This window comes from Rhinatrema bivittatum, chromosome 2 (genome assembly GCF_901001135.1).
Source record: "Rhinatrema bivittatum chromosome 2, aRhiBiv1.1, whole genome shotgun sequence".
NCBI classification, from domain to species: domain Eukaryota; kingdom Metazoa; phylum Chordata; class Amphibia; order Gymnophiona; family Rhinatrematidae; genus Rhinatrema; species Rhinatrema bivittatum.
In genome coordinates this window covers 578,360,891-578,376,160 of record NC_042616.1, presented here as the reverse complement: position 1 = coordinate 578,376,160, position 15,270 = coordinate 578,360,891, and the positions used below count along the sequence as shown (strand labels likewise).

The window sequence follows — 15,270 nt, the reverse complement described above, 5'->3', positions numbered from 1 at the left end:
CCGTGACCAGCTGGTCCATACCAGGTTTTCCAGGAATGAGATAGACACATGGGGGGTAGGGGGACACAGTCCGTGTGGCCACTGCACTATGTGCAGCCATACCTCTGCAGCTTCCTCCTTTACCCACCCTAATATCGGCCGAAATTTTCAATTACGTGGTAAATCTGATTGTACAACTAAGGGTGTTGTGTATGTGGTACAATGCCCTTGCCCCCTTGTATATGTAGGAAAAACCTCCAGAATGGTGACAACTCGTATAATTGAACACTGTTCTAATATTCGGCTTTTGAGAACGGATGAACCGCTGGTATCTCATTGGGCTCATTCCGGCCATGCCATCTCAGATCTCATTTTTTCAGTATTGGAGATAGTCCTTCCCCCGTCTAGGGGAGGAGACTACGGTGAATTGCTGGGTAGAAGGAAGCAAAGGTGGATCTTTTCGTTAGACACGATTAATCCCAGAGGCCTGAATAAAGAAATTGAATGGCACCTGTTTGGTTGAGCGGTTGGGGATGGTGATTGGTTCGAGGATCTCGCGATGTAATCTGGTTTGGCGCCAATCCTCTTCTTCAAAAAGGTTGACAGTGATGAGGGCGTTTGTACTCCATGACTCATGCAAAAGGTATGTACAGACAGAATGATTGTTATTAAGAATAAGTAGCCGCATGTATGTTTTTTCAGTTCCACCAATGATATACTTTTGTATTGTAGACTTTACTGAAATTGTGGTCCCTCCCGATGCAGCCACAAGCGAAACACGGGACCGTGTTGGGGGACTTATACAAATCTATTTAGATCAATGTGGAGTTGCCATTTATCACAGTTGAGGAAATAAACATTTATATTATACACTGTGGGGTAGATTTTCAGACGAGCGCGAACAGCCTACTTTTGTTTGCGCTCCAGGCGCAAACAAAAGTACGCTGGATTTTAGTAGATACGCGCGTAGTCGCGCGTATCGGCTAAAATCCTGGATCGGCGCGCGCAAGGCTATCGATTTCGTATAGCCTGCGCGCGCCGAGCCGCGCAGCCTACCCCCGTTCCCTCCTAGGCCGCTCCGAAATCGGAGCGGCCTAGAAGGGAACTTTCCTTTGCCCTCCCCTCACCTTCCCCTCCCTTCCCCTACCTAACCCACCCGCCCGGCCCTGTCTAAACCCCCATCCTACCTTTGTCGGGGGATTTACGCCTCCCGGAGGGAGGCGTAAATCCCCGCGCGCCAGCGGGCCTCCTGCGCGCCGGGCCGCGACCTGGGGGCGGGTACGGAGGGCGCGGCCACGCCCCCGGGCCGTAGCCACGCCCCCGTACCCGCCCCCAAAACGCTGCCGACACGCCCCCGCAACGCCGCGCGCTCCGGCCCCGCCCCCGACACGCCTCCCGACACGCCCCACTCCGAAAACCCCGGGACTTACGCGAGTCCCGGGGTTCTGCGCGCGCCGGTAAGCCTATGTAAAATAGGCTCACCGGCGCGCAGGGCCCTGCTCGCGTAAATCCGCCCGGTTTTGGGCGGATTTACGCGAGCAGGGCTCTGAAAATCTGCCCCTGTAACTCTGGTGGAACTCATAGATTTATCCTTGCACGTTTATCTTAGATTTAAATTTCCCCAATATTGACTGGGTAAATGTAACATCAGGACTTGCTAGATACAAAGTTCCTGGATGTAATAAATGATTGCTTCATGGAGCAATTGGTTCAGGAAAGAACAAGAGAGGAAGCTATTTTAGATTTAATTCTTAGTGGAATGCAGGATTTGGTGAGAGAGGTAAGGATGGTGGGGCCACTTGGCAACAGTTATCATAACATGATCAAATTTAAACTAATAACTGGAAGGGGGACAATAAGTAAATCTGCAGCTCTAACACTAAACTTTCAAAAGGGAAACTTTGATAAAATGAGGAAAATATTTAGAAAAAATTGAAAGGTGCAGCTGCAAAGGTTAAGTGTTCAACAGGCATGGACATTGTTTAAAAATACAATCCTAGAGGCACAGTCCATAAGTACTCCACGCATTAAGAAAGGTGGAAGGAAGGCAAAACGATTAGTCATGGTTATAAGGTGAGGTGAAAGAGGCTATTTTAGCCAAAAAAATCCTTCAAAAATTGGAAGAAGGATCCATTTGAAGAAAATAGGATAAAACATAAGCATTGTCAAGTTAAGTGTAAAATATTGATAAGTCAGGTGAAGAGAGAATTTGAAATGAAGTTGGCCATAGAGGCAAAAACTCCATAATAAAAACTTTTTAAATATATCTGAAGCAAGAAACCTGTGAGGGAGTCGGTTGGACCATTAGATGACTGAGGGGTTAAAGGGGCTCTTAGGGAAGATATGGTCATTGCAGAAAGACTAAATGAATTCTTTGCTTCCGTGTTTACTAATGAGGATGTTGGTGAGATACCAGTTCCGGAGATGGTTTTCAGGGGCGATGAGTCAAGACAAACTGAACCAAATCACTGTGAACCTGGAAGATGTAGTAGGCCAGACTGACGAACTAAAGATTAGCAAATCACCTGGACCGGATGGTATGCATCCTAGGGTACTGACAGAACTAAAAAATGAAATTTCTGCTCTATTAGTTAAAATTTGTAACCTATCATTAAAATCATCCATTGGCCATCCTCCAGTCTTCAGGTACAATGTAACCCCAATATTTAAAAAGGGCTCCAGGGACGATCTGGGTAACTATAGATCAGTGAGCCTGACTTCAGTGCTGGGAAAAATAGTGGAAACTATTCTAAAGATCAAAATCGTAGAGCATATAGAAAGACATGCTTTAATGGAACACAGTCAACATGGATTTACCCAAGGGAAGTCTTGCCTAACAAATCTGCATTTTTTTAAAGGGGTTAATAAACATGTGGATAAAGGTGAACCGGTAGATGTAGTCTATTTGGATTTTCAGAAGGTGTTTGACAAAGTCCCTCATGAAAGACTTCTAAGAAAACTAAAAAGTCATGGGATAGGAGGCAATGTCCTTTCGTGGATTACAAACTGGTTAAAAGACATTAAACAGTAGGATTAAATGGTCAATTTTCTCATTGGAAAAGGATAAACAGTGGAGTGCCTCAGGGATCAATCTATGAATGATCTGGAAAGGAATACGACGAGTGAGGTTATCAAATTTGTGGTTGATACAAAATTATTCTGAGTAGTTAAATCACAAGCAGATTGTGATAGATTACAGTAGGACCTTGCAAGACTGGAAATTTGGGCATCCAAATGGCATTTGAAATTTAATGTGGACAAGTGCAAGGTGTTGCATTTAGGGAAAAATAATCCTTGCTGTAGTTACACAATGTTAGGTTCAATATTAGGAGCTACACCCAGGAAAAAGATCTAGGCATCATAGTGGATTATACTTTAAAATCGTCGGCTCAGTGTGCTGCAGCAGTCAAAAAAGCAAACAGAATGTTAGGAATTATTAGGAAGAGAATGGTTAATAAAATGGAAAATGTCATAATGCCTCTGTATTGCTCCATGGTGAGACCGCACCTTGAATACTGTGTACAGTTCTGGTCGCCGCATCTCAAAAAAGGTATAGTTGCAATGGAGAAGGTACAGAAAAGGGCAACCAAAATGATAAAGGGGATGGAACAGCTCCCCTATGAGGAAAGGCTGAAGAGGTTAGGGCTGTTCAGCTTGGAGAAGAGACGGCTGAGAGGGGATATGATAGAGGTCTTGAACGAGTAGATGTGAATCGGTTATTTACCCTTTCGAATAATAGAAGGATTAGGGGGCATTCCATGAAGTTAGCAAGTAGCACATTTAAGACTAATCGGAGAAAATTCTTTTTCACTCAATGCACAATCAAGCTCTGGAATTTGTTGCCAGAGGATGTGGTTAGTGCAGTTAGTGTAGCTGGGTTCAAAAAAGGTTTGGATAAGTTCTTGGAGGAGAAGTCCAGTAACTGCTATTAATCAAGTTTACTTAGGGAATAGCCACTGTTGTTAATTGCATCAGTAGCATGGGATCATCTTAGCGTTTTGTTAATTGCCAGGTTCTTGTGGCCTGGTTTGGCCTCTGTTGGAAACAGGATGCTGGGCTTGATGGACCCTTGGTCTGACCCAGCATGGCAATTTCTTATGTTCTTGGTTAGGTTCACCACCCAGCCAAGCTCCTGCAAAAGGGAGGTCACCAGGGTAACTCCCTGTTGCAATTCTCCAGCGAATTGGCTCGAATTAGCCAGTCATCCAAGTACGGGTGTATTAGGATCCCATCCTTTCTCCGTTCTGCTGCAACTACCACCATTACCTTGGAAAAGGTCCTGGGAGTGGTGGCCAGTCCAAAAGGCAGTGCCCGAAACTGATGGTATCCTAAAACTGTGAATCTCAGAAAGCATTGATGTTCTAGTCAAATGGGAATGTGAAGAAATGCTTTGGACAGGTCCAAAGTGTTCAGAAATTCTCCAGACTGCACGGCCATTATCACCAAGTGCATGGTCTTCAAGTGAAAATGTCACCCGCAGGTGATGGCTGACACTTTTAAGATCTAGGGACGAAAGAATCCTTCTTTCTTGGGTACAACAAAATAAATTGAATAACACCCTGTATTTTCTTGAGATGTGGACACCAGAATCACAGCCCTCAGATTGAGGAGTCTTGCCATTGTATCCTCCACTGCCTGCTTATTCTGCGGGACGTGGCAAGGAAAGACCATGAACTTGTCCCGAGGAATACTGCAAAACTCCAGCGCACATCCTTCTCGTATCATCTCTAGGACCCAATAATGTGATGTGATCTTGACGTCCTCCTATCTCCTGTTCCCGGTGAGTATGTCTGCAAACCTTCATTGGGAGGCTCGGGAGGATCCACTACCCGAGCTCCTTCTGGGCTGTCTGGAACGAAACGACTGAGACCTACCAAAAGGTCAAGTCTTCTGAAAGGTTGCTTCTTTACAAGGTCGAAAACACTTGGATTCCCTAGCATGACCTCTTATACTAAAGGAGCATGTCATCTGCTTCTTATCCACCAGTAATCGAGGAACTGATGATTTGCCCCACTTACTGACCAGTTTATCCAGTTTGCTCCCAAACAACAAGAGCGAGCCTTTAAAGGGCAGTTTCGTGAGTATAGCCTTGGAGTTTGCATCAGCCGACCAGTTTCTCAGCCATAACTGATGCCTGGCCGCTATTACCAAAGCCACCCCTCTGGTTGGGGTGTGGACCAAATCGCAGCCTGCATCTGCCAAGAAGGCAGCTCTTGGCTCCATAACTGCCCGGGAATTCACCCCAGAGTCATCAGCCTCTTGAGAGAACAGTAAACAAGAGGAACAAGAAGCTATTTGCAAAGTCATTGCCACTGCTTCAAATGCCTACTTAAGGATAGTTTTAATCCTCCTTTTGTGTACATCCTTCAAGGCTTCTCTTCCCTCTACGGGGATAGTCGTCCTCTTGGAGACTGCATATACAAGTGCATCCACCTTCGGGAAAAAGTAAACGTGGCTTCCAAAACCCGACCTCCTTTGAAATTAGCTTCTGAGGGGTCCCACTCAAGATAATTCTTGAATGGCCTCCATCACAGGGAAAAACGAGGCTTTACATAGAGAATCCAAAATGGGATATTTCTTTGGCTCAGATATGGAATCTGCCCCAGGTGCTCTCAGCATTTTCAAGGTCTGGGAAATCAGGGCTGGCAGTTCATATTTATGGAAGCATCATAGCATAGTCCTATATGATTCTAATCCTGGAGGAATTTCATCATCCTTAAGAGAGGATCGGTGTCGTCATCTGTGCTATCTGGATCTCTATTGGGTAGTCCCGCTGCCGCTCTAGGAGTACTCTGGCACTTAACATTAGGTCCAGACAAGGTTTGCACCTGCGATTCTGCCCTGGGAGCATTGGAAGGAGTTGAGGATTGTGCCTGAGGAAAGGATTGCAATCCGTGGAAAAATTCTACCCTTGAAAATGTAGAAGCATTCAGACTGCTGAAGAACCAGTTAGGGGAGTTCCAAAATCAGGCACCCCACCTGAAATGTCTTTACTCAGAGCTATATCTGGCTGGGAAGTACTAGGCTTAGTGAAATCGGAGGAAGATAATTTTCTCTGAGCCTCCAAACGGCGCTGGCACATATTGGATACTTCTGGTTGAGATGCCTGAATATGACAGGCAGTGCAAAGACGCTTAAGGTTCTTAGATATAGGTGCCATTAGACTGTCAGTGTGCTGATTGGCGGCTGGAGGCATGCGTCTAGCTTTTTTTTTTTTTTTTTTTTAAGGGGAACAAAATATTATAGGCGCTTCACGCCCAGAAGTCTTATTGCTAGGCATCTAAGACTTAGATGTTCCTAGGGTAGGCGCCATAAAAAAAATTAAGCGCATAGCAACACTCAACTTGTGCGCACAGGTAAGTGGATGGCCACTTAAGGTGCTGCTTAACTTGGACACAGAGACTACTAGGCCTGTTTTAGTGTCCATAAACTGGATGCACAACTTGGACGCATAGCTAGATATACAGACTGAACCGACAGTCCTGTAGAGGGCAGCCTAAAGAGCATGCGAAACGCAGTTGAGGCCCACGAACCGGCATGCAGCAAAAAAGCCTAAGCGGGTCCTAGCCTACAGAGGCTTCTCAACCCGCCAGGCTGCTCAAGTCCCTTGACCTCCCTCGGAGCGGGACGAAAGACGGAACGGCGCACCGAGATCAGTGGAAGGGCCCTGCAGCAATAAACTCTCTTTCTGTCTCTGCATTTATGTATGTATGTATGTATTTAAACTTACCTGGACTCAGCCTTTCCTGGCTGAGTACAGAGACAGTCTCCAGCTGTGGGGTAGAGGGCATATGCCGTCACAGCCGCACTCTACTTCCTGCGCCCGCTGCTTTAACAGCTTAAGTCCATGCTGGCTGAAAAACCAGCTACTGGACCAAGGCACTCATCTGAGGGACCATGGAAATCACCTCAGCAATTCTCAACTGGTGGAGGGACCTTTTGATATCCCTGCAGGAGAGTGGGTGAATTAGTTTTTCTTATTTCTCCTTGTTCAAATGAAAGCAATCCTCAGTAGGGAGATGCACATCTGCTGGAGACAGGAATACTGGCAAGCTGATATCATTGCAGGAGTATATATACTATGATGTGAATTTGCTCTGTCTCCCTCTGCTGGTAGAGTTGCATAACCCGCTTGTTCTGGATTCATCTGACTGGACATTAAGAAAACCGTTGTTAGGTAAAACAGCTTAATGTGATCAATAAAGGTGACTCACAGAGAATAACCTATGTTTCTAGTCTACTGCTGTTTACTATGCTGTAACTGCCAGATGGTGTGGCTTATGTCCAGACTACTCAGTAGAGAGCATGCTGGTAACTGAGGACTAAAGAGAGGTTCAGGTTTCTAGTACTCTTGAGTGTGTAGAATATTGAAACTGATATTTGCAATGTCACATTTATGCTTTGGGAGAGTTACCACACTTTTCCTCCAGTCCAGAGGTTCCTAACTGGTGTGTTGTGGCACCCTCAAGTGCTACAAAATATTTGGCTGTCTGCAAAGGAAAATGGATGCAAGTTACAACTACTACAGCTGGCAGGAAAGTATTGTCTCTTTTGCTCCCCTCACCCCGCCACTCCATTCCATTGCCTCCCTCCAGCCAGGAGAGTCTGTGATAAGAACATAAGCACTTCTCACCTGTTGCTGCTGCCACCTCTGCTGACTTCCTTCTGAAATCAGAACCACATGGGGCCCGTAGTCTCACAAGACCTGCTGGCCCTGTACAGTTCTGATTTCAGAAGGAAGCTGGCAGAGGAGGAGGTAGAAGCTGAGAAGTGCTGCTTGCAGAATTCCTTTTGCTGGCTGCTAGGCCATCCACTAGGATGGAATGGAAGTAGATACCAGGGAGCTAGTAGGGAAAAGGAAGGTGATGATGATGGGGTGAGGGGGAGGAAAAGAAGGGAAGGTGATGGGATGGGGCCGAGGTAAGGAAGGGAAGGTAGTGATGCCAGATGGAGTGGGGGAGGGGGGGGGGGGGGAAGGTGCTGGTGTGCTGTGACAAAGTGAATTTAGTGCCAGGTGTGCCACAACATAAAAATTGTTGAGAATCACTGCTCCAGGATCCTGATAATTATCACTAAAATGTTTTGAGTGGTGCTTTTGATTAGATATATATACGGTCTGCTGCTGGAGTGTTTTGCTGAGAGTAGGTAGTGGCGTAGAACAGTGACATCCCATTATTTGAGGCAGTTCATATGTGTGCAGTGTGCTTTATAAGTAGTATGTACAGTTAACACTGTAGTCTGAGCTTGAAATTTGTTGTATGGAAAAGTTCTGCACACTTTATTGAATTAGAATATATTCTATTTTGGCCACTTAAATTGGTTTTACTAAGGAAGAAAACTGATGTTGACCGTTACCTATCATCCTGCAATGCGTATCATGAAAAGATGAACTTTTATGACTTCTCTAGATATACCTTGATAATCCTGAATTTGATAGGAAGGAGGATGAATGAGCATGGTTATCTTAGACAACTACCAGTAAGTGATTCAGTTGAAACTGTCAAAAAAATATCAGAACTCACCAGTTAAGACTTGACATAATGAATGAGAAAATATTAGTTTTAATGTCTAAAAATGTTGATTAGTTTTTCAGTGTTTTCCCATTCAGAAAAAGAACCAATTTAAGAATACATTTAGCACTTTTCAACTTACATGAAAAATAAAAAGGTATTTAGAGACTGGCTCAATCTGTTTGTCCATCCATAGACATAATAACTTCATGAAAATACATTTATCAAGTCCAAATGTGAGTGGAAGGTGGATCATGGATCTGGCACCTTACTGTATTGAAAATTACCTTGATCGTATTAGGATGAGGTAATGTTCAATAAGGTCAAAGTTGAAATATGCTAGAAAATCTATGCATAGCATGGTTTTTACTTCTTTTTTTGTTATAGTTAATGTTAATACTATATTCATTCTTTTCTTTAGCATAGAGATACACCCGAAAACAACCCAAATACTCCATTTGAATTCACAGCAGAAAATTACAAGGTATGAAAAAAATGATGTAAAATTTATAGAATTGTAAATTTAAAGCTGCGAATGCTTAACTCCTGTATTATGTCATAATACTGTGTTTCTGTTTAGAGAATAGAGGCTATTATAAATAACTACCCAGAAGGACATAAAGCAGCTGCTGTGATCCCAGTACTGGATTTAGCACAAAGGCAAAATGGATGGCTGCCCATTTCTGCTATGAACAAGGTATGGAGCCAAAGGGTTTAGTATTGTAGTTCTATCTTAACTCTTGAACTAGCTTGACTTAAATGTGATCTTTTCTTGTCATGGACATCTTTCTTGTTTGGTGAGCAGGAAATAGATTTTCTCTATATATGGCTTTTTAAGTTAAGCTATTAATAAAGAGCTAGGAAAATCAGAATGGAGAGGTTGTTGGGAATGTTTTATATAGTAAAATAGACAAAATATACAAGTGGTGCATGATGTATTCTGATTCTATGTATGTTATAACAGTTTTATTTATGAACATTTCTCCTTTGTGAGCCACTTAGAACAATGGAAAATGTGGCATATACATATTTCAATAAATTAAAAATATGTGCAGAGGTAGGGCCTGTTACTGCCTTTCTCTTTTCTCCATGATTTTTTTTCTTGATAAAATGCACACATGCATGCAGTGATTTTAATAGCAGGGGCAGGAAATTAATTGGTATCACTTGCTCTATGTTGTTCAGCAAGTGATACCAATTAATTTCCTGCCCCTGCTATTAAAATCACTGCATGCTCTCAGCTTTTTATCGAGCAGCAATTCACTTCCGGTTCTCCCACTAAGGTAAGGGTAAAGATCTTTCACCTGCTGCAATCAGTCCTATCACCCGAATGCCAGTCAAGCGCGATGTCTCCGCGGGTAAAGCCTCCCGGACTTTGAATCTGTATTGAAATTATTACAGTGACTCCTAATTTACAGTTGTAGTTACCTGATTAGAAGCTTCTACAGTAATGTCAGCTTGCGTTCCCACTGTGACAGAGACCCACTTATGTCATGAAAATTATATGGTGTGGGAGGGCCCAGTTTACTGAAACTGCAAAAAAATGGCAATGTGCAGCACAAAGGATTGAGAAATAAGTTTTACCTTCAACTGAGACCATAGGAATGGGGGGCAACAGGAGTTTCTTCTCCTTTTATCAATATTTTTTTTCCTTTAAATAAAACATCTGGTTTCTAAATGATGACCTTTGTGTTCCACCTGTTAAGGGTGTGTATCTTTAATGTCTGCTTCTGATAAAGTCTGGGTTAGCAATATTTTGAAAAAAGGCATTTTTCTGTATTTCTGAGGATGGGTATGCTGAACTCTGATACACTTTGAACACTGCAGGTGATATTTTAATAGTACATCTTTTAATAAGCATAACAATTACTAAAATAGTACACTAGTATGATCCCCTCTCCCATCCAAAACACTGTTTTAACATACATGGTGTTTTTTCGCAAACCAATATTTTTCTATATGTGTGTTTAGAACTATTGTATTTATTTTCTTTTTATACTGTCGTTCTAACAAGCCATCACGGCAGTTTATAAATTCCAAGATAGCAAATATTTGTAACACAAAGTATAACAAATTAAAACAATTATAAAAACAAAGCATAATAATTAGCGGTAATACTCAATCCATATCATTTGGTAATCAGTATTATGCATTCTTTCCTAGTGGCTCAAATTCTTTACCTTTCTCCAGCCAGAATTTTAAATCTCAAATGCTAGTTTAAACAACCAAGTTTTTAAATCTTTATTGAATATTTTAAAGTCACCCTGTACTTGCAACTGTTAAGTAGAAATAATGACAGAAGTTGGGTGGCATTTTTGCTACACCAGACTAACACTGCTATCCTTCAGTAGATTTTTCACCACTACCGTATTTTTCGCTCCATAAGACGCACCTGACCATAAGACGCACCTAGGATTCAGAGGGGGAAAACTTAAAAAAAAAAAATAAATTGTGCTAAACCGGCTCTGCGTCTGGGCGTCTTATGGAGCAAATTAGGGGAGTGCATAGCTTTTTTTTTCCGCCCCATTTTGTTTTCGGGTCTGGGGAGGGCCATTTCGGTCCACTCCCCAGATCAGAAAACTTTTTTCTCTGGGAACCCCTCCCCCCCCCCCCCAAAAAAAAACCCCATCCCAACCCTTTAAATTAACAACCCCCACCCTCCTGACTCCCCCAAGACCTGCCGACTTAGTTTACCGCAACCCCCCACCCTCCTGACCCCCCCCCAAGACCTGCCGACTTAATTTACCGCAACCCCCCACCCTCCTGACCCCCCCAAGACCTGCCAAACGTCCCTGGTGGTCCAGCGGGGGTCCAGGAGCGGTCCGGGAACGATCTCCAGGGCGTGGGCCGTCGGCTGCCAGTAATCAAAATGGCGCCGACGGCCCTTTGCCCTTACTATGTCACTGGGACCGACCGCTGCTATTGGTCGGTCTCAGTGACATAGTAAGGGCAAAGGGCCGTCGGCGCCATTTTGATTACTGGCAGCCGACGGGCCACGCTCAGGAGATCGTTCCCGGACCCCCGCTGGACCACCAGGGACGTTTGGCAGGTCTTGGGGGGTCAGGAGGGTGGGGGGTTGCGGTAAATTAAGTCGGCAGGTCTTGGGGGGGGTTGCGGTAAACTAAGTCGGCAGGTCTTGGGGGGGGGGGGGGTTGTTAGATTTTTGTTTGTTTTTTTTTATATTCGCTCCATAAGACGCACATACATTTTCCCCCCACTTTTGGGGGAAAAAAAATGCGTCTTATGGAGCGAAAAATATGGTAAGTAGAAATAGTTGACAAAAGTCATTTCTTTCATTGGCTTTAGGCTCAGTGAACTTTAAAACCTTCTGTTGTGCTGGATATAGTTTATTTAATCATGCTTTTTGTTTCATTTATCATTTAACATATTAAAATATTTTACAATTAAATTTGTTGGCATTTACCTCCATTAGAGATGGCCTATAAAAAGTATGTGTGGGATAAGTGAAATTATGACTTTATTTACTGCATGGGGTGAAACATTTGTCTGTACCTCTTAAATAAAACTATATTGAGAAGCAGTAGACCTGAGTGGTAATCATTGGCTAACTTTGAATAGACTCTGTCCCAAGGCTGTATCATTAAGGATTCTTCCGTGTTTAAAGGTAGAAGAATCACCAGTAGTGGTTTGTGGTCTACTCTGCCAAATGTTACACAGCTAGCAGAGTGTAATACCGAAGTTGGCAAAGTGGAAATAAATGATATTTCTATAACACTATTAGACATATATAAAAATATAAGATATGCCATACTGGGTCAGGTCAAGAGTCTATCAAGCTCAGTATCCTGTCTCCAACAGTGGCCAGACCAAGTCACATGTACCTGGCAAGTACACAAACATTAAATAGATTCCATGCTACTAATGCTGTCAACAAGCAGTGGCTATTCCCTATTGATTAATAGCAGTTTATGGACTTCTCCTAGGACAAGCAGGATGGTAATCCTCATAGATGGGTAACATCAGATGAAACCCGGCACGGAAAACTTTTCATCCACGCAAGGTCCCCTTTCAGTCTTTTTTTCCGCGGTAATAGTTGCCTTGCGGTTTTTGGAGCTCCGCTCTACAAGTATCTTTCATGCTTAAAAACAGCATTTTTTGCCCATCCAACGTCTGGTCCCCCTTCTCTGGTCGGTGCTTTTTCCAGCGCGGTAGGTTTTGGGTTTTTTTATTTTTAATTTATAAATTTACACAATACACTTCAAGAAAATACTTGAATTTGCAAGCAGAGAAAGATAACAAAAAGTGAAAAGAATAGAAAAAAACTGAAGAAAATCCATCTGCATGTCAAGTCCTCAAATAGTGGAGGATGCAAACACAACCACAGGAATAATTTTTTCTAAACTATGAAATATAGGATCTGATACAGGAGCCAATATTAAATGATCGATTAAGGTTACAGATAAGTGGCGCTTAAACATCAGCTATAGGGGAAGAAGAAATTACAGGCAACTCTTACCCTTCAAAAAAGCAACAAGTTGAGAGGGCACATAAACATAAGATTCTGATATTTAATCACACATTTGCATGGGTATTTTAGTAGAAAAAAGGCTCCAAGTTGTATTACTTGGGGCCTCAATCGAAGAAATTGTCTCCTCTTCAACTGAGTAGGTCTTGCAAGGTCCGGAAAGGCACTGATTTTCATGTCCAGAAGCGTCTCTGTAGGATGTCTAAAAACATCTTCATAATCCATTCCTTATCAGATTCTAGTAGGAATGAAACTATTAAGGTAGAAGGTTTGACTTGACCCCTTTTGAGATACTTCCAGAATGTTAGTGATATTTAAATCAAGAATAATCTGAGTTAGCCCCTGAAATTCTTTTTGAGAAGGAGAATCCTTTTTGAAGGGGAGAATATAGTACACTCTAGAGCAGAGCTTTCCAAAGTGTGTGTCGCCTCCACTGTGCCGGTGTGTCGCGCAAGCCCGGTGCACGTGACGTGGTATACCAAGGAGAGGTCAAAGGAAGCCAATGCGGCCGCCGGTGGATTTCATCCCACTGGCGGCTGAGTAGTTAAGCATCACCTTGCTGTGCCGGAGACACACAGTAGGAAGATCGGCAGGGCCGTGGTGGAGCTCACATCACCACGGCCCGAAGAAAAAGGTCACATCTAAACGTGCAGGTGCTCCTCCTCCTTCCTGCCTACATGGCCCTGGAAGAAAAATGTTGCTGGAGCCGCACGGGCAGGAAAGAGGAGGAGCATCAGCCGTGTGCAGAAGAGGAACAGCGTTTTGCAGTGGGCTGAGAAGAGGAGGAGGCCCGGTAGCAGGGTCCCCACCGCGGATTGGCCCAAGAAGATCAGGGCTGCCGCGGATCAACCCGAGAAGATCAGGGCCGCTGCAGAGCCCATCCTGCAGCGACCTGTGAAGAGGAGGCCCAGAGGTAAGAGAGAGAGGCTGAGGGCGGCCCGTAGAGTGCGTGTATGAGATGAGTTGCGAGATTGTGTGCGTGTATGAGATGAGTTGAGAGATTGTGTGTGGGAGTGAGGACCTGAATGTTTGCAGAGACAGCATGTGAGAGCCTGTGTGTGTGAGAGAGAGACAGCATGTGACAGTGAGAGCCTGTGTGTATGAATGATTGTATGAGAGAGAGCATGTGACAGTGAGAGCCTGTGCTTGAGCAAGACAGCATGTGGGAGAGAGAGAGAGCCTGTGTGTGTGAGTCAGACAGCATGTGCCAGTGAGAGACTGTGTGTATGAATGATTGTATGAGAGAGAGCATGTGAGAGTGAGAGCCTGTGTGTGTGTGTGAGAGAGAGAAAGCATGTGAGAATGAGAACCTGACTGTGTGTTTGAGGGAAGAAGATAGATGGAGAGTAAAGAAATAGAAAAAAAGACAATATGAAAGGAATTGGCAAAAAAATAAGAAAGGGGAGGTGGAACAAAAAAGCTTGTGACCAACCGATTAGAAAACTAAGATCAGACAGCAAAGGAAAAAAAAAAAGACTTTTTACTGATTGGCACATGTAATCTTTGGTAATGTGCAAGAGTAGCACTTTCTCTATGCGGATCTCACAATGTAGGAGATCAACATGGAGGAAGTGGAAACCCACGGGGCCTGCACAGAGGAGGCAGCAGAATGGGCTTCAGTGCCAGTAGCAGCAATCAGCGCCTCCCCAATAGCCATGCGGCATCAGTGACAGTGGCAGCAGAGGAATGAGTGAGGTTCCGAGGTTGCTGGCAAAAGAAAGAGAGGGGGTCTGCCTTTAGTGTGTGCGTGTGTATGAATGGGAGTCTGCCTGGGGGTGTATGTGTGTGAATGCATGGGTGCCTGCCTGAGGATGTGTCTGTGTGTGAATGCATGGGTGCCTGCCTGAGGATGTGTCTGTGTATGAGAATGAACGGGTGTCTTCCTAGGTTTTGTATGTGTGAGAATAGGTGCCTGCCTGTGTGTGGGGTGTGTGTGTGTGTGTGAGAATGAATTGGTGCCTGCCTGGGGTCTGTGTGTATGAGAATGAATGTGTGCATGCCTGGGGGATGGTGAGGGAGTGGTGTGAAAATGAATGGGAGCCTGCCTGGGGGTCAGTTTCAGTGTGTGAGAATGCCTGGGTGTGTGTGTTTGTGTGAGAATGATTGGGAACTTGCCTGGGTGTGTGTGTTTGTATGTGAGGGAGCCAGAGAGAGTGAGAGCATGAGTGTGTAAGAGAAAATCCAGGGGAGTAAGAGTTTGTGTGTGTGTGTGAGGGGGAGAGAGTGTCTTAGAGCCTGAGCGTGTGTCAGTGTCTGTGAGAGCAAGAAGTTATGGTGGGTATAAGAGCATGAATG

The 15,270-nt window shown here is 44.1% G+C and overlaps 1 protein-coding gene across 2 annotated transcripts in view; it reads left to right on the top strand.

The window, feature by feature from the left end:
* The window catches only part of NDUFV2 (NADH:ubiquinone oxidoreductase core subunit V2), a 168,283-nt gene that overhangs the window by 22,487 nt on the left and 130,526 nt on the right, over positions 1-15,270 (top strand). For both annotated transcript variants that reach the window (XM_029591008.1, XM_029591007.1), the window contains 2 exons: positions 8,911-8,973; positions 9,070-9,186. In XM_029591008.1, coding sequence (XP_029446868.1) covers positions 8,911-8,973; positions 9,070-9,186 — 180 coding nt within the window. The remainder of the gene's footprint in view (positions 1-8,910; positions 8,974-9,069; positions 9,187-15,270) is intronic.